Genomic DNA, 19,454 nt, shown 5'->3' on the forward strand with positions numbered 1-19,454 from the left:
GCCATGTAGAGGTTAGAAAATAAGGTTGAGAATTTAATTGAGTTTCTGTTTAACAAAGAGCTAGTTCTGCTTAACAAGGAGCTAACATGGAGGCTTCGTGGGCTTCACTTCGGAGCAGATAAGTTTTTCTTTTTATTAAGTTTTAAGTATAAGGCTTAGTTTTTAATAGGGTTATATTTACTAGGGTTAGGATTTTTTTTTAGTAAGTGTTTTAAAAGTTTTTAGCGGTCGAGTGGGGGCTGGACTGCGCAGACGCAGCACGGGCAGTTTAAAAAGCCAACCGCCTATACAGCGGGCAGCGTCGGAGCGGGCAGCGGAGTGAGTGGGAGCAGAGTGTTCTGGGCTTTGGCTCAAGGGGCTTCGGCGTAAAGGGGTAAGGCAGGTGAATAGCTGGTAGGTAGGCAATGGTAAGGTTACCTGTGATAAATATTTAAGTAGAATATCAGGAGGGGTAACTAAGAGGAGTGGCCAGTGTGTGAGTGGCTCAGGGTAGGAGTGGAGCCTTGAGGCTTTGGCTCAAGAGGCTTCGGCGAGCTGAGGAAGAGCTAGCACCCTGAGAGGTAAGGCCGGTAAGTTCCCTTAAGTTAATTAAAGTCGGATTGGGTAATGAAGGCAGCAGCTCGGGCAGTTGTGTGCTCCGAATGCAGTATGTGGGAAGTCAGGGACAGCACGCTTGTCCCTGATGACTACACCTGTAAAAGGTGCATCCAGCTGCAGCTCCTGGCAAACCGTGTTAGGGAACTGGAGCTGGAGCTGGATGAACTTCGGATCATTCAGGAGGTGGAGGCAGACATAGATAGGAGTTTCAGGGAGACAGTTACACCAAAAAGTCAGGAGGCAGGTAGCTGGGTGACTGTTAGGAAAGGGAAGGGGATTAGACAGAAGGAGCAGAGCACCCCTGTGGCCGTTCTCATCAACAATAAGTATACTGTTCTGGATACTGCTGGTGGGGATGACCTACCAGGGACAAGTTGTAGTGGTCAAGTCTCTGGCACTGAGGCGGGACCCTCATCTCAGATAGGAGGGAGGGTAAAGAGGAAAACAGTAGTGATAGGGGATTCAATAGTTAGGGGGACAGATAGGAGATTCTGTGGGAGAGATCGAGAATCCCGGATGGTCTGTTGCCTCCCTGGTGCCAGGGTCCGTGATATCTCAGATCGAGTTCTTGATATTCTCAGGAGGGAGGGTGAGCAGCCAGATGTCGTGGTCCATGTTGGGATCAATGACGTGGATAGGAAGAAGGAGGAGGTCCTGCAAAGAGAGTTTAGGGAATTAGGTGCAAAGTTAAAGAACAGGACCTCCAAGGTTGCAATCTCAGGATTGCTACCAGTGCCATGTGCTAGTGAGGCCAGAAATAGGAGGATCATGCAGCTAAATACGTGGCTAAGGAAATGGTGTAGGAGGGAGGGCTTCAGGTTTCTGGATAATTGGGCTTTGTTCCAGGGAAGGTGGGATCTGTTCCGAAGGGACGGTTTACACCTGAACTGGAAGGGGACTAACATACTTGCGGGTAGGTTTGCTAGTGCTGCTCCGGTGGGTTTAAACTAGATTTGCAGGGGGAGGGAAACCAGAGTGTTAGAGAAGAAAGTGAGGAGGAAAATGATCGTGCGAGGGCTGCAGGTATGGACAGAAATCAAAGGTTTGTACATGATAGTGTTCTCAGGTGCATCTATTTCAATGCAAGGAGTATTGTAGGTAAGGCGGATGAGTTTAGGGCGTGGATTGGCATGTGGGATTACGATGTTATCGCTATTAGTGAGACATGGTTGAAGGAGGGGCAGGACTGGCAGCTTAATATTCTGGGCTTCCGTTGTTTCAGACGTGATAGAGGGGGAGGGATGAAAGGGGGAGGAGTGGCATTACTGGTCAGGGAACAGATCACGGCTGTGCGTAGACAGGACAACCCGGAGGGCTCGTCTACAGAGGCCATATGGGTGGAGCTGAGGAACAGGAAAGGTGTGGCCACACTAATAGGGTTGTATTATAGACTGCCCAATAGTCAGAGAGAATTGGAGGAACAAATCTGTAGGGAGATAGCAGACCGATATAAGAAACAGAAAGTTGTGATAGTAGGAGATTTTAACTTTCCACATATTGACTGGGACTCCCACACTGTGAGAGGGCTGGATGGCTTGGAATTTGTCAAATGTGTTCAGGAAAGTTTTCTAAATCAATATATAGAGGTACCAATGAGAGAGAATGCAATACTTGATCTCCTATTAGGGAACCAGGCAGGTCAGGTGACAGAAGTATGTGTAGGTGAGCATTTTGGGTTCAGTGACCATAATGCAATTAGTTCCAAGATAATTATGGATAAGGCTAGGTCTGGTCCTCGAGTGGAGGTTCTAAATTGGAGAAAGGCCAATTTTGTGGAAATGAGAAAGGATGTAGGTAGGGTGGATTGGGATAAGTTATTTTCTGGCAAGGATGTGCTCAGTAAATGGAAAGCCTTCAAAGACGAAATTTTGAGAGTGCAGAGTTTGTATGTCCCTGTCAGGATTTAAGACAAGGGTAACACGCATAGGGAACCTTGGTTTTCAAGGGATATTGGTGAGCTGGTTAAGAAAAAGAGAGAGGTGTATAGCAGGTATAGGTAACTAGGAATGGATGAGGTGCTTGAAGAGTATAGGAAATGTAAGAAAATACTAAAAAGGGGAATCAGGAAGGCAAAAAGAAGACATGAGGCTGCTTTGCCAGATAATGTGAAGGTAAACCCAAAGGGTTTCTACAGGTATATTAAAAGCAAAAGGATAGTAAGAGACAGAATTGGTCCCCTAGAAGATCAGAGTGGTCGTATATGTGTGGAGCCTCAGGAGATGGGGGAGGTCTTAAACAGTTTTTTTGCATCAGTATTTACTCAGGAAACTGGCAGCATGGATATGGAAGGAAGGGAAACAAGCACTAATGTCATGGAACATATAGAGATTAAAAAGGAGGTACTTGATGCTTTACAGCGAATAAAGGTAGATAAATCCCCAGGGCCTGACAAGATATTTTCTCGGACCTTGAGAGAGATTAGTGTAGAAATTGCAGGGGCCCTGGCAGATATATTTAAAATGTCCTTAGCCACGGGTGCGGTGCCAGAGGACTGGAGGGTAGCTCATGTTGTTCCATTGCTTAAGAAAGGCTCGAAGAGTAAACCAGGTAATTACAGGCCAGTGAGCCTGACATCAGTAGTGGGTAAATTATTGGAAGGTGTTCTGAGAGATAGGACATATAAGTACTTGGACAGCCAAGGGTTGATTAAGGATAGTCAGCATGGCTTTGTGCGTGGTAGATCGTGTTTAATGAATCTTGTGGAGTTTTTTGAGGAGGTCACTAAGAAAGTAGATGAAGGTAAGGCTGTGGATGTTGACTACATGGACCTTAGTAAGGCCTTTGACAAGGTCCCACATGGGAGATTAGTTCAGAAGGTTCAGTCAATGGGTATCCATGGAAAGGCTGTAAACTGGATTCAAAATTGGCTGAGTGGGAGAAGACAGAGAGTGGTTGTGGATGGTTGTTTCTCAGATTGGAGGCCTGTGACTAGTGGTGTGCCTCAGGGATCTGTGTTGGGGCCATTGTTGTTTGTTGTATATATCAATGATCTAGAAGATAATGTGGTAAATTGGATTAATAAATTTGCGGATGACACTGAGATTGGAGGTGTAGTGGACAGTGAGGAAGGCTTTCAAAGCTTGCAGAGGGATCTGGACCAAATGGAAAAATGGTCCAGAAAATGGCAGATGGAATTTAATGCAGACAAGTGTGAGGTGTTGCATTTTGGAAGGACAAATCAAGGGAGGACATACACAGTAAATGGTAGGACACTGAGGAGTGCAGAGGAACAAAGGGATCTGGGAGTTCAGATACATAATTCCCTGAAAGTAGAGTCACAGGTAGACAGGGTTGTAAAAAAGGATTTGGCATCCTGGTATTTATAAATCAAAGTATTGAGTATAGGAGTTGGAATGTTTTGGTGAGGTTGTATAAGTCATTGGCGAGACCAAATTTAGAATATCGTGTGCAGTTCTGGTCACCGAACTACAGGAAGGATGTCAGTAAGATTGAAAGAGTGCAGAGGAGATTTACAAGAATGTTGCCGGGTCTTCAAGAGTTGAGTTACAGGGAAAGACTGAGCATGTTAGGACTTTATTCCTTGGAGCGGAGAAGAATGAGGGGAGATATGATAGAGGTTTACAAAATGATGAGGGGCATAGACAGAGCTAATGCAAGTAGGCTCTTTCCACCTAGATTAGGAGAGATAAGTACGAGAGGACATGGCTTTAGGGTGAAAGGGGAAAGGTTTAGGGGGAACATTAGAGGGAATTTCTTCACTCAAAGAGTGGGGGGAGTGCGGAATGGGCTGCCATCTGATGTGGTAAATGCGGGCTCGCTCTTAACTTTTAAGAGTAAATTGGATAGATACATGGACGAGAGAGGTCTGGAGGGGTATGGGCTGGGGGCAGATAAATGGGACTAGCAGAATAATGTTTCGGCACAGACTAGAAGGGCTGAATGGGCTGTTTTCTGTGCTGTAGTTTTCTATGGTTTCTATAGATCACTGAGTGCAGAGATGAGGGTGAATGGGATTTGGTGCAAGTTCAGACATAGGAACATTAGAGTTTGGAGCGCATTGGAAATCTAGAGGTGACAGTATTCTGGATGAGGATTTGAGTAGCAGATAACCTAGGAGAAGAGTGGATTTGGGTCACGTTATGGAAATGGAAAAAGGCTGTTTCAGCAATGACATGGAAGTAAGGTCCATTATTTCTACTCAAAAGCACAGCTGGGTCCTTGATTTAAGTCTTCATATGCAAGACAGAACTCTGTCAGTGCAGCAGTCCCTCAGCCCTACACAACCTGGATTACATGGTCTTGAATGGGGTTTGAACTCACAACCTTCTAGCTAGGAAGTAAACCAAGTTAATGTTCCCTAAATGGAATGATTTCTCCTCTTCAGCACTTAAGATTGTTCACGTGATCCAGTTCTGCGTAACTTTTCGTAATTATTTAGTCACCAGTCATCTTTCAAGTAGGAAGGTTGCTAATCTGTTTCATCAACAACAGAGAAAACAACTCTTTTTATGACATGCAGTGAGGCAATGATGATGACAGATGACAGACTGGCTCCAAAAGATCATTTTCTATCAGAGTTCATATAGTTGTAATAATGTGGTTGTTCACTTATCACAATCAGACATTTCTATCCTTTATCAAAAACTGTTTCAGAACATGCTTGGTGTAGCAAGTATGCCAGCATCTTGAAACTAGTGAAAGTTGTAATTTATAAAGAGTAGGACCCCCTTCAATCTATCATTGAGAGCTACTTTGTTCAAGGTGATTTACAGTTATATACATCACAAGCAGACACACAATACCTAGAAAAACATACCCTGCTATTTATATTACAGTTGGAGGGTGAGGGGCAGGAGTTGGGAACCTTGGTACAATATCTATTGGCCAACATATCACTGTACAAATGTTAAGCACCTAACTCAAGTTTTCACCTGAAAAGGATCTTGTATCAGTCTCATGGGTCCAAAACGTACTTCTGTAGATGCAACCTGTAAGGGAGAAAAGCAATATGGTCAACAAAATGTTCATTGGTGAAGCCATGTGACTGTGTAAAAGTGAAAAGTAAACTATTTGCAAGAGTAAGTTATACTTTGCAATACTGTTTTACCAACAATCAAATCAGCAACAATTATCACAGTTATTAAAAGATTGGCCAATATACAAACATATTTATTCATGGAAAGTGCAAAAGTCCCAAAACCTACAGATTCTTCCATTATTAGGAATGATTTATTGTTTTATTGCTCCTATTGCAGCTTTCTGTTTGCCAGGAACACAAATAAGGGATATGCCTGCAAGTGTTTTTTCAGTATTAATCTAAATGGGTGGAAGATCACAGTGAGTGGACATATGACTGAATATTGTATTCCTAGCACATGAAACTTTGCAGGGAACAGCTACTGTACACTGTCAACTCCTAGGAAAGAATTGGACAAAAAAAGTTAAGATTTGGCATTTATTAATTGGAACACAAGAAATAGGAACAGTGGAAGGCAATGCATTTTTATAACAAATAGAGGTGGACAGCACAAGGACATATTCTTGATGATATTTTGTGGCTGTAATAACAGGAAACTGTCAATGTCCATCAGTATCCGTCAGGGCAGGCATGGTAGCGTAGCGGTTAGTGTAACACTATTACAGTGCCAGTGACCTGGGTTCAATTCCAGCCACTGTCTGAAATGAGTTTGTACATTCTCCCCGTGTCTGCGTGGGTTTCCTCTGGGTGCTCCAGTTTCCTCCCACATTCCAAAGACGTACGGGTTAGGAAATTGTGGGCATGCTCTGTTGGCGCCGGAAGCATGGCAACACTTGCGGGCTGCCCCCAGAACACTATGCAAAAGATGCATTACACTGTGTGTTTCGATGTACATGTGACCAATAAAGATATCTTATTACTACATGATACTATCCAACTTCTTGTGCATTTATGTGTGCAATTAAAAGTGAAAATACGGAAGTTGCTACTGATGATACCCTGTTCCTTTGAAGGATCCACAGCTGCAAGTAGAAGCAAGTCAGGATCATCCCAAATTTTTACCCACTGCTGCCATTATCAAATTCAGCAACATTCAACATTTGAAAATGTTAGGCGTTATTGAATCAGTTTTCAAGTCAGTTTTTAACGGCTGACTTAAGTTGTCATTACAAGTCAATAAGCATACTGACCTTGATTTTTTTTAAAGTGTAGAGTTTTATTTCCCAGAATAATTTTTGAAAATTCTAAGGTTTCTAAAATAATATTTTTGAAGTTTATGATATTTCAGCTTTGATCTTATTCTTGTGTGTAGATCCAAAGCTTTAGTTTGCCTTTTGTAAAATCATACAAAAACACTGTATTACACTTCTGACTTTTTACTTTCTGGTTAGCCTGCATGATGATGTGACTTCATTGTTCCTGGACATCACGGTCAGTGTGATGGCTCCATCTAACCACAAAATCATAGTCATTATAATTTTAATTTATTTGCTACACAAGCTTTGTTAATAAAGGAAAAGAAACAGGATCTGTCAAATTAAGAGATCAGGCTACTCCAATACAACCTTTAAGGACAATGAGTTCGGAACAAAAATCAAAACTCCTTTTGTAACACTTGAATGGTATGAAAGGTGCCCACCTCTTAAAAAAAACGCACAGAAGTATCTTTACCTCATTGTTATGCAGACATTCATTAGCTATACTTACCTAAATTTAAACACAGTGAAACTATGCTTTCAAAGTTGTGACAACAGGGATTATACTAGTTTAAGGCAATTCTGCACTTGATCTTAATGGTAGTTAAATATGGACAGACTGCTATGCAATACAGCATTGATTTCTTTAAAAAATCATCTTTCAGATTAAGTTTTTTAAAAATTATCCTTCAAATTGGAGGTGGATATGCACAGTTGATCAATTATGATTTTATTTGTGACTGCAGGACCTGCTGTCTCAGATGTGGAACTTAACACTATCAGGATTAAATTCCATCTGTCATTGTCTAGTCTACCTTACCAACATCAATATCGTCCTGTGGTTTAAGACTGCCCCCCTCATTATCAACACCACTGCCAATTCTTATCTATGAACTATCCAATCATACCTCCTACATTCACACCCAATTCATCAATGTATATAACAAAAGTAAGGGTCCCAGCACTGATCCCTGTGGCACACCACTGGTCATAGACTTCCAATCACAAAAACACTCCTCCACCTTTACAGTCTGCCTTCTATTACCAAGTCAATTTCGGATCCAATCCATCAACTAGTGCTCGATTCCATGGGCTCTAAACTTTTGAATCAGTCTCCTACGTGGGCCCTCATCAAAGGCCTTGCTGAAGTCCATGGAGACTACGTTGACTACACCGCCCTCATCAATACACTTTAATCATGTATTAATCTTGGCTCATTTTACTCTGTTTGGGCTTTATTGTTTTGTATGTTTCATGTGTGTATAATCATTTATAACTGGAAACTGGGAGATTAGTAACATTATATAAGTGCTATTTAGTTAAAGGCATTTTTAAGAGGACAAGTTTTTTTTAACCAAAAGCAAAATAGTGGAAATTTGACATAAATACTCAGCAGGTCATCCGTATCTGTGGCGAGGTAAGAAGGCTTAAATGTTTCAGGCTGATGAAATTTCATTACTGGTTCTTCATCCAAAGTACAAGCCTTTTAGCACTTGTCAGATGCTAAATGATCAGCCATTTATTCTTGATTTCACTTCAGACGTCTAACCTTTGCAGTTCCTCTTTTATTTTTCAGCATTTTACTTTAGTATTTTACTGAGTTACAAGATCATGGTGCAACATTTTTTCTGTTAATAATTAATAGCTAAAGAGTAAAATAGCAGAAGTGCAAGTCTGATACAGAGGCACTGTCACTGCACAAAGTTAATAGAATCAGCAAATGCTGACGATTCCTGCATCAGCAGGATGCTAAATTTGGCTGCCTTCTTCTCCTGAGACAGTCCCTATAGGATTGAGGATGACTTGCTGCCACTACAATTCTGTGGCTTGCAAGGTGGCTAATGAGTCCACATGGGGATCTGCAGACTCTGCAAGTGGTGGGTCAGGTGATGTTTGATGGGGCTGGTGGGTGGATAGTTTATATTCATGTATGCCATTTCTGTGATTTGCTCACGGCCTCCTCATGCTCCCATTGGACAGACTCTGTCCCTTCCCGGATGCTGCTTTGCCAGTTTGAGTGACCTTGAGTCAGTGAGCATGTTACAAATTTTTCAAGGAGGCATCAAGTGCATCCTTGAAGCACTTTCTCTGGCCTTTTGAAAATTCCTTGCCATGATGGAGCTCAGAATCAGAATTAGATTTATTATCACTGACTTATGCAATGTGAAATTCGTTGTGTTGCGGCAGCAGTACATTGCAAAGACATAAAATTACTATATATTTCAAAATTAAATAAATGGTGCAAAAAAAAATAAGGTAGTGTTCATGGACCATTTAGAACTCTGATGGCGGAGGGGAAGAAGCTGTTCCTGAAAAGTTGAGTTTGGGTTTTCAGGCTCCTGCATCTCCTCCCCGATGATAGTAAGGAGAAGAGGGCATGTCTCAGAGGGTGAGGGTGAATGGATGCTACCTTCTTGAGGCACCACCTCTTAAAGATACCCTTGATGATGGGAAGGGCTGTGCCTGTCATGGAGCTGGCTGAGTTTATAACCCTCTGCAGCCCCTTGTGCATTGGAGCCTCCATACCAGGCTGTGATGCAACCAGTCAGAATGCTCTCCAGTGTACATCTATAGAAATTTATAACAGTCTTTGGTGACATTTTGGGAGTCTGGTGTCAGGCACACGGACAATGAGAACTGCCCACCAGGTTAGGTGTGATCAGAGGCTTGATGCTGTGACTGATGATCCAGGAGAGTAAATTGACATTGCTGTGTTTATTCTGCCAATGGATTTGAAAGGTTTTGCAGAGGCAGTAGCATTAATGATATCTCTCCAGTGCTTTGAGATGTCTATTGTATGTTGTTCATCTCTTTAAAGGAGGACAGGGATCACTGCTACTGTTTTACCACCGTTGTTGGTAAAATCTCAGATGGTAATGAAGAGGTGTACAGGAGATTGAGTGGTGTCGCAATAACGACCTTGTACTCAATGCCAGGAAGACCATGGAATTGATTGTGGACTTCAGGAAGGGGAAGTCAGGAGAACTTGCACCAGTCTTCAAATGAGGGGTCAGCGGTGGAAAGGGTGAGCGGTTTCAAGTTCCTGGGCATCAACATCTCCGAGGATCTGTCCTTGGCCCAGCAATTATGAAGAAGGCATGTCAATGGCCCTACTTTGTTTGGAGTTTGAGGAGATTTGGTATGTCACCAAAAAGACTCTTGCAAATCTCAGCCATCTCCATCATGGGCACAACTCTCCCTGCCATCAAGGGTATCTTCAAGGAACAGTATCTCAAGAAGGCAGCATCCATCATTAAGAACCCTCACCATCTGGGACATATCCTCTTCTTGTTACTACCATTGGGGGTGGGGGAGGTACAGGAGCCCGAAGACCCACACTCAATGATTCAGGAGGAGTTTCTTCCCCTCCATCATCAGATTTCTGAACAGTCCATGAACCCATGGACACTACCTCATTTTCCCTTTTTTTTGCATTAGTTATTTATACAGTTTTTTATGTCTTTGCACTGTACTGCTGCAGCAAAACAACAAATATAATGTCATATAAGACAGTGATAGTAAACCTGATTCTGATTCTAAAATGGGTGTGAGGTCTTGGTTTTGAAAATTTCTTTTCTTCAGGCAGAGAAGACTGCGCTATCATGGTGAAGGTGGTGGTGGAGCTCATCAGCAAAGTCTGGCTGAAGTGATGGCTTCCAGTTACTGAGTATGACATTGCCCAGGGTCTTGTCATAGGTTCCTGATTGTCGGGGGTGCGATGGTTATGGTGTTGAGCGACAGGGAAAGGTTGGTGCAGGATCTTCGACTCCTGAGGTTTTGTGTATGGCCAATCCTCATGTACACTTTGGTGAAGTAAGAAGCAATGATTTAGATCTTAGCCTCCAATGTGTATATACCAAGTGTCATCTAGATACTGCAGCTCATGACAGAAATTGGAGTGGTCTTGGTTTCTGGAGGAGAGGTGATGAAATTTAACTTAAACAATTTCCCACTCGTCCTGTGGATTGACTCTGCTCTAGTGAGGAGCTTGTTGAAGGCAAGGTGCAGTGAAGAACATTGAGAACAAGGTTGGTGCAATGCCAGTCTTGCTTGCCTCTAATTTGCCCAGGGATTGGGTGGAAAAGAGGATTTCGGCTTACATGTCATCATGCGGCAGACAGTCAATGATTATGAATTTTTGAGAACAGCCAAGTTGGAGAGGAACTTTCCATTATCCATGAATCCCTGTCAAGAGGTTGCAAAAGGTCATGTACAGTAGCTGGTGATACCCTCTATGCTTTCCCTGGATATGGTGTGTGTGCCTTCCTGATTGATAGAATCTGTCCTGTGGTTCTGAGAGGGTTATTGCAATGATTTTCCCTGTGGATAATATCAGGGAGATTCCCCTGTAGTTGCCACAACCAGAAATCTCATTTTTTGACATTGGTTACAATTCTGGCATCTCTAAGATCCCCAGCCCCCAGCCCTGCTTTTCTCTTCCTAGATGAGGGAATTGCAGTCAAAGAATTTATATTAGAATACATCTCTGCCATGTTTTTATACCTCCACAGGGATATCCAGGGAACTTATTGTACTTCAAATGTGGGGTGGTCTTTTCACCCTCTTGCCAAGCTGAAGTCACAGTACGATTGTAACAGATAGCACGTTGTGAGACTAAGTCAATGAAACTGGAATCCAAGAGTCTTGGTTGAAGATACCTTTGAAATCCTCCTTCTGGAAGCACTGATTACCTCACTGACTGATGAGCTCTCAGCAGGATGTTTCGGCTGGAGCTGACCTTAAGAATGCTCTACATTTACTCTTTATTAGCTCCTGAATCTCCTGGTTGTGCTTATCAAACTAGTCTGGTGCTTTCAACCAAGAGACACTTCACAGGTTCTAATTATAGCAGGTCTCAAATTAGACCAGGCAATGTGAACACTCTGTAACTCCAGTGGATTGGGAATCATAGGCTGGTTGCAAGGTGTTGACTGGGAAAATATTTCTTTATGAGGTCTTTGAGTCCTTCGTTATTGATTTTCCTGTGGCAGCATTTCTGTTAATGTTGCTTTTTCCAAGGCCAGATAGATGGAGAAAGAATGGAGCAGGTGGTGATCAGTCTGTAGTGGCCAGCTCCTGTTATGGCATGGGTGATGTGGACATTCTTGTGATCCCTGACACTGACAATAACATAGACTGGATCGAGGGTATTGTCAGAATAGTCACTGCAGACATTTTATGACAAGTTTATTTTCTTGCAAATTAAACTGTTCTGTTTTGAATATACACAATAACTGACTGCAGGACTTTAATGCTGGATATGGGAATAATAAGTACTGAAGTAGGAGCATCTTGATTGAAATCACCCAGCGCATGCTGAAAGAATGTCTTCATGAATGTCAATAAGTCTTTCACACCTAAGTGATGAAGACAGACGTGACAGTGAATGAAAAAGCAGTATTTGTTTTATGACTATATTGATATTTGCCAGTTTCTTTGATACTGGCACTATTCCCAAATATCTGGTTTCTTAAATTGCATAGGGAGGATGTAATGCAAATTGTACACTAGTTTGTCAACAGATCTCTTGAAATCCCAGGTATTGGGGGAAACGATCTGTCTTGAGACCTAGGATTCAAGTCTGTGGCTGTTTGTGAACCCCATTTTCTGGATCTCACTATTCAATTCCCCACATTAAATTTAGGTTTACTTCTCCTGGGTATTTCTTTTTTTCCTTATGCAATCTTAGCATATTGCAGCTTTTGCATTGATGGAATGCATCTGGGATAAAGAACAGGATACAATGCTAATTAATGCAAGATAGACAAGATAACGTAATTAGCAGTCAAGTCAGTGAGTTCACCTCCAGGAATAATATAGCCAATAATTGTGAAATCAGTTCCACCAGCTGGTTTCACATTATTTGTTTTTCACCTTTGGAATGGTACCACTGTTCATTCAGTTAAAAATGCATATTATAAGTAGTGAGGGTCATACAGACCACTGAACATTTAGAATTTGGCATGAAATCTTTTTATGTCAAGAATGAAGCAACTCCGTTGCCTAGAATTTAGGTTTATCCTATTCTTGATGTGTCAGTCAGACTGCAATCTGAATAATTTAAGAAATATTCACAGTTTTGTGGGGGGATGGCTCAGCCACCTGTCTCAACACATTGGTAAATACTGGAAATTATATAATCTGAATGGGTCGTTGGTGGGTGTTCATCAATGGACTTCAATTTCTTCCTTGTCCAGTTTCCATTGGGTGGGTGAGATTTAAAGCTATTCTATGATCTCTCATTAGAGTTTAAGAAAATCTCCAGGTCCCATAAGCTCTTTGGATGGGGGTAATATCTACTGGTCTCATCCTCTTTAAAGTTGTCTCATTCCCTTTGCAATGAAAATAAAAACAGAAAATGTTATAAACATTGAGCAGGACAGACAGCCTATGCAGTGACATTTCAGGCCAATTATCTTTCATCAGATCTGATCTGTTCTATTTCCTTCCTGCACTATAGCATTGTAGGATCTATAGAAATGACCCATGAAGTTAACTAAGCAACCTTCAGTCTGGGTAGGGGTCTGATTGGCAGTTAGCATATCATCTGTTCTTACATCTCTTGTGCAAAGCACGAAAAATCTAAAATCTCACCAGAAATAGTGCAGATGACCTTACTCCTAACCTGCAGGCTCCAGACATAGAAAGGTGATCCTGAAAATTGTTCTCTTTTTTTCCCAATCTTTTTATCAGATACAAAGGTCATCAGGCCTCAGGTTTGCAGTGCAAATCACATTTCTAGTTGGAAGTGCTATCCCACGCATGGCTGATTTAAGCAACTTCACACAGTAAAGAGGATCAGGCATGGGTCAATGCTCTGCCAAGCCTGGCTGAAAAATCTGGTGGTCTGAAAACTCAGTGGAACAGGTTTTGTCCCAAACATCCTCTCTGAAATGACCATTTCACCACCTCACTACACAGTCATTTGAGAGGTAGTTACCTTTCCACTTTACTGAGATTTATTGGCTGCCTGCAGCAATGGGAGGATTGAACAATTTCCTTTGAGATGCACTCAACTGCATACATCCAGGGAGTGCAATCAGGCAGCGAATGGGTTCAACAGCAGTTATGTCAAGTACCACTTGTGCTTCTACGAGTATAAGAAAGCATAGTTTGTAAAAGATAAAACAAATACGTTTATAAGGAAGCTCCTTTTGCCACCGCATCTTCAGATTCATTTCTTAGGAGAATGAATTTTGTAGAGCTGACAAGACCTTGAGTTGGCCTTGCTACATTTTGCATTGGTAGTGAGTGACTGCATTGTTTTTCTCACTATGCCCCCAGCCACAAGACCTATCCAAATTTATTGGAAGGAGTAAAGTGCCTCATCGCCTACAATTCTTTCTGTAAGCTGGAATTAAATTGAAAACAATCAAGTTAAATTCCCTTATTATAAAGGCAACAACCAAGAAAGAATCTAACATTCGATGACATTACCATTGCTGCGTTCCCCGGCATCATTGACCAGAAGCTCAACCAGACCAGCCAAACATGCCGTGGCTATGAGAGCAAGTCCACCTGTAGCGGATGATTCACCTCCTGCTACCCCAAGTCCTTTCACATCTACAAGGCACAAATCAGCAGTGTGATGGAATACTCTCCACTAGCCTGAATGAGTGCAGCACCAACAACCCTCAAGAAGCTCAACAGCATCCGAAACAAAGCAGCCTACTTGACACTGCATCAACCAATCTAAACATTAATTCTCTCCACCACCAGCAGCCTTTGACTGCAGTGTGTACCTTCTACAAAATGCACTGCAGTTACTCACCCAGACTATTCCAGCAGCACCTCCCAGACCCATGACCTCTACCAAGAAAAACAAGGACACAAGGCTTATGGGAACACCACCATTGTAGGTTCCCTTCCAAGCTGTGCATCATTCTGACTTGGAATTATATTGTTAGTCCTTCATTGTCATTAGGTCTAAATCCTGGGACCTCTTGCTCAATAGACCTTTGGTAGAAGAAGGTTCAAGAAGGTGGATCTCCAATGCTTTCTCAAGGGCAATTATGGATGGGCAATAAAAGTTTGCATTGCCAGCAATACCCAGCTCATGAAAATTATTAAGCATAAAAAGAAACGTTATGAGTAGTTTTTCTTCTGGAATGTCTTCATTTTTCTCCAGAAGATAGCCTTTCACACTGGGATGTGATTCAATAGCTGCTTGCACTGCTCAAAGTAGGGCTTCTATCACTCACTTTGACGCAAAACCTAACACAACCCTGAACAAGATTTTAATTATCAAGGGAATATCAAGGAAGTTTCACTTCATTAGAGTGAAGTTCGACTTAAGATTGAATCTTTTGCCTTAATTCAGTTTGAACTCACACAACAACAAAAAAAAAATCACAAAAATAATTTTGCTCTGGATATATTACACATTGGGCTGAATTTTTAAAACTTGAAAGTGGATCCATAGGAAAAATTACAGATGATGAAAAGGACTAAAGACTGATGCCAGCAGGTGGATTTGCAGATGACGATGCTTGAAGTATTGGCAGAGATTAGACAGCCTGCTCAGTTTAACTGCGTCACTTGGTTTTCTTCCTAATGAGTAAAACGATGTTGCCAAATTTATTCAGAGATGTAATTTACCATCAGGATTACCATGGAGAACATAGAACAGTACAGTATAGAACAGGCCCTTCAGCCCACAATGTTGTGCCAAACTAATTAAACCAATAGTGTAACGGTTAGCGTAACACTATTACAGTGCCAGTGACCCAGGTTCAATTCCAGCCGCTGTCTACAAGGAGTTTGTACCACCTCCCCGTTTCTGCATGGGTTTCCTCTGGGTGCTCCAGTTTCCTCCCACATTCCAAAGATGTACAGGTTAGGAAGTTTTGGACACGCTATGTTGGCGCTGGAAGCGTGGCGACACTTGCGGGCTGCCCCCAGAACATTCTACGCAAAAGATGCATTTCACTGTGTGTTTCGATGTACATGTGACTAATAAAGATATCTTATCTTAATCTAATCTCTCTTCCCCACACATTGACCACATCCTTCCTTTCTTTGCATATTCATGTGCCTAGCAAAGGGAAGGGGAAGTTTCAAACTTGTTACACCTGCGCACTGTTTTTAAAGTCCCATAAACAGTCCAACCTTCTATTAGAAGATTCCCAGTACAATGTTGCAGGGTTTCCCTGAATAACTCGTCAGTTTTAATGCACACAAAAGCAGGTCACTTGACAGGAAACCCTTGGTTCATGCAGGATTTACTGCTATGGACAGTAGCTATGGAAGGCCACTACATAGACTGGGAGTCTGCAAGCACAAAAGGAGGTTTCACCAGTAGATGCAGCCCTATCAGTGATTACAAGGTCACTGTTCAGCTTATTGGTCGGCCTTTGAGGATGGTGGTTGACACTGGTGCAAATCGCTCATTGCTGGGTGGCAAGACACATGAACGGTTGTTCTGAGAGATTTCAGTGGGAACCTATGTTATTCTGTGGGTATAGGTCCTTCAGATTCAGTGGGAATTGTCATGTACCATCCAGTACAAGGGCATGGCGAGGAAGCTATGATTGAGTGTGATCAAGTACATAAGGGGAAGAAACAGTTTAATGCACTACAGATTGCAAGGGGAATGGAGTATAATGGCAGAGAAATTGTGATGCAATTTTTGATGAGACCATAGAGTCTGAATGACTATGCATAGTTTTTGTCTCCATATTTAATGAATGCTATACTTGCATTGGAGTCTGCGGAGCAAAAGCTTCCCCAGATTGGTTCCTGGAGTCAAGAGGTTGATGCATGACAAAAAATTTAGCAGATTGAAGCCTATAATAATTGGAGTTAAGTCACATGAGAGTAATCTTGTTGAAAAATAAAAGATTCTGTGGGGGATTGCTGAGATGGATACCGAGAAAGTGTTTCGCCAAGTAGGGGTATCTATAAATAAAGGGCAGAGTTTCAGAATAAGATGTATTCATTTAGGATGGTGTTGAGGAAGAAATTCTCACAGAGGGATGTGCATCTTTGGAATCCTCTATCCTGAGATCATCAAGATGGAGATTGATAGACATCTATACTACAAGGGAGTCAAGGGGTTTGTAGAGAGAGTGGAGAAGTAGTGTTAAGACCAATATTTGACCAGTAACAAATGGCAGAGCAAGCTTGAAAGGCTGACTAGCCTATTCCTGCTCCAGTTCCTTATATTTTATATTCCATTAGTGGTTGTCGCCAAAGCAGACAGACGGTGTGGGACTTTGTCACTCTGCTACACAACTATTAATGATGGACAGTATCCAGCCCAGTACCTGTGCCACTAAATGTGGAATTGGGGAGTCATACCAAACAGACTATTAAAACATGCAAGGTCATTGTATGGATACATCAAGTTACCAAATAGAAGGGTTTTGTTGTAATTGTACTGGGTGCTGGTGAGGCCTCACCTGGATTACTGTCTACAGTTTTGGTGCCTTATCCAAAAAAAATGATATAGTAACATTGGAGGCAGTTCAAGAGAGATTCATTAGGCCATTTCCTGTGATGAAGAGAGTTGTCCTACTGAGGGAAACTAAATAGCTTGGGCCTGTATTCCTTGGAGTTTAGAAGAATGTGGGGTGACGCTCATTCTTATATTCAAGCACACAAGATCCTAAGAGGACTTGAGAGGATAGGTGATGGGATTTTTTCACTAGTGGGATGATCTTGAATAAGGGGACATAACTACAAGGTTAGGGGTTGGTCATCTGAAACTGAGGTATGCAGACATTTTTTTCTTGCAGTGGTTGGTAAATCTCTGGAATTCTCTGCGGGCAGTGGAAACTGGATCAGTAGAAATATTCAAAGTGGAGGTTGACAAATATTTGATCAAACAAGGAATAGAAGGGAAGGGAGAAATGGCACAGAGGAGTTGTTGAGGCCAGCAAAGATCAGCCATGATCAGATTAAATGGTGGGGCAGGCTTGAAGGGTTGGCCTACTCCTGCTCCTATTTTCTTGTGTTCAAACTATTACACAAACAATCAGTTGCTGTTCATTTTTGCCTTCTCCACGAGTTGCTCCAGTTTTCCATTATGTAGATTGGTAGTATAGTATTTAACATACGAGGTGAGTTTGATGGCTCTGGGCCTGTACTTGATGGAATTCAGAAGAAAGAGGGGGGGGGGGGGGGATCTCATTGAAACCTACCGGATACTGAAAGGCCTGGACAGAGTGAGCATGGAGAGGAGGTTTCCAAAATTAAAGGGCACAACCTCAGAATAAAGGGATGCCCCTTAAAAACTGAAATGAGGAGGAATTTCTTCAGCCAGAGGGTGGTGAATCTGTGGAATTTGTTGCTAAAGGAGGCTGTGGAGGACAAGTCACTGGGTATATTTAAGGCAGAGATTGATAGGTTATTGATTGGCAAGGGGGTTAGGGATTATGGGGAGAAGGCGGGACAATAGCGTTGAAAAAATCAGTCATGATTGAATGGCGGAGCAGACTCTATGGGCTGAATGGCCTAATTCTGCTCCTATATCTGATGGTCTTATAGCTGCATTTCAGAATTTGTTAAGACCTTCCAAGAAATTTAATTTACAAATGTCAAGATTCTGCTGCTGCTGCAAAATTTATATTTTAGTAATTCTGAACATGTATTATATTGTCCTTATGGTAATCAGCATTAGCCAAAATGCTGATGCAAGAAAGAAGTCTATTGGCACAAAATATTCTGTGCTATAAACTACTAATTAAGACATAATGACATTATAAACTTGTTACAATTATTTGACAATTGATGATTCCAACAACCTCTTGGTTGGTCTTAGTAAATATGAGATTATCCAGAATTCTGCTGCCCTTGAGCTAAGTTGGAATGTCCCATCAGCTCTGTGTTGCTAACCTAGTGAATAAAATATAAAATTCTCACCCTTGTTTTCAAATCCCTTCATGGCTTTGATCCTGCTTGTAGACTGCTCCTGCTCTATAATTCTCTGACTTATCTGGGCTTGTCCATTTTCACCATTTAAATCAATTCACAGCCATCCTCTCAGTTGCCAAGTCCTTAAGGTCTGGAATTTCATTTCCAAACTTCTCTACCTCATCTTCTTCAGGATGCAAATTAAAATCTGATCCTTTAACAAGCTCATGGTCATTTGCCCTTATGTCTCCATACACTGCTCAATGTCATATTTTGCTTGATCAAGTCCTGTGAAGGGCCTGAGATGTTTAACTATGATGAGGGTGCCACGTACAGACAAGCTTTTGTAGCTTCATGTACTCAATCTTCCACTAGTATATCCAGTTATAATGTAATAAACAAAGTGCTCTAAGCTAAAGATATTGGATTTTACCCTTAATTATTGACCGCCAGGAAATAAATCATAATCTAAGATGGTTGAAGAGATGAGTAGGAGAAATGTGCAATTGTGACATACTAAATAAAGATGGTGAAAGTTTTGCTGGAGGCCATTATGGAGGAAATTGTGCTATGTACACATCAGATAATGCAGACAAATAGCAGTGATAGGCCAATTTCTATCCCCTTATTAACTTAGCTCCCACTGGTATTTAAACCAACAACTGCTGGCAACCCAAAAGGTCATTTGCAACTCAAGCAGATTCATTAATTTATTCATTTCCATTGCATATTTTGATTTGCCCAAATTAATTATTAAGATTATATGAAATTGCATTAAACACTTCAATCAAAAATAAAATGAGTTATAATAAATCATAACCCATTTACAAAGCATCAGTCATTCAAGAACACAGGCTTATTGAAAATCT

The 19,454-nt window shown here is 41.7% G+C and overlaps 1 protein-coding gene across 2 annotated transcripts in view; it reads right to left on the bottom strand.

The window, feature by feature from the left end:
• The window catches only part of pde8b (phosphodiesterase 8B), a 162,780-nt gene that overhangs the window by 93,584 nt on the left and 49,742 nt on the right, over positions 1–19,454 (bottom strand). For both annotated transcript variants that reach the window (XM_052019127.1, XM_052019128.1), the window contains exon 2: positions 5,490–5,546. In XM_052019127.1, the coding sequence (XP_051875087.1) occupies positions 5,490–5,546 (57 nt within the window). The remainder of the gene's footprint in view (positions 1–5,489; positions 5,547–19,454) is intronic.

Source organism: Pristis pectinata, chromosome 7 (assembly GCF_009764475.1).
Source record: "Pristis pectinata isolate sPriPec2 chromosome 7, sPriPec2.1.pri, whole genome shotgun sequence".
Taxonomy (NCBI): Eukaryota; Metazoa; Chordata; class Chondrichthyes; order Rhinopristiformes; family Pristidae; genus Pristis; species Pristis pectinata.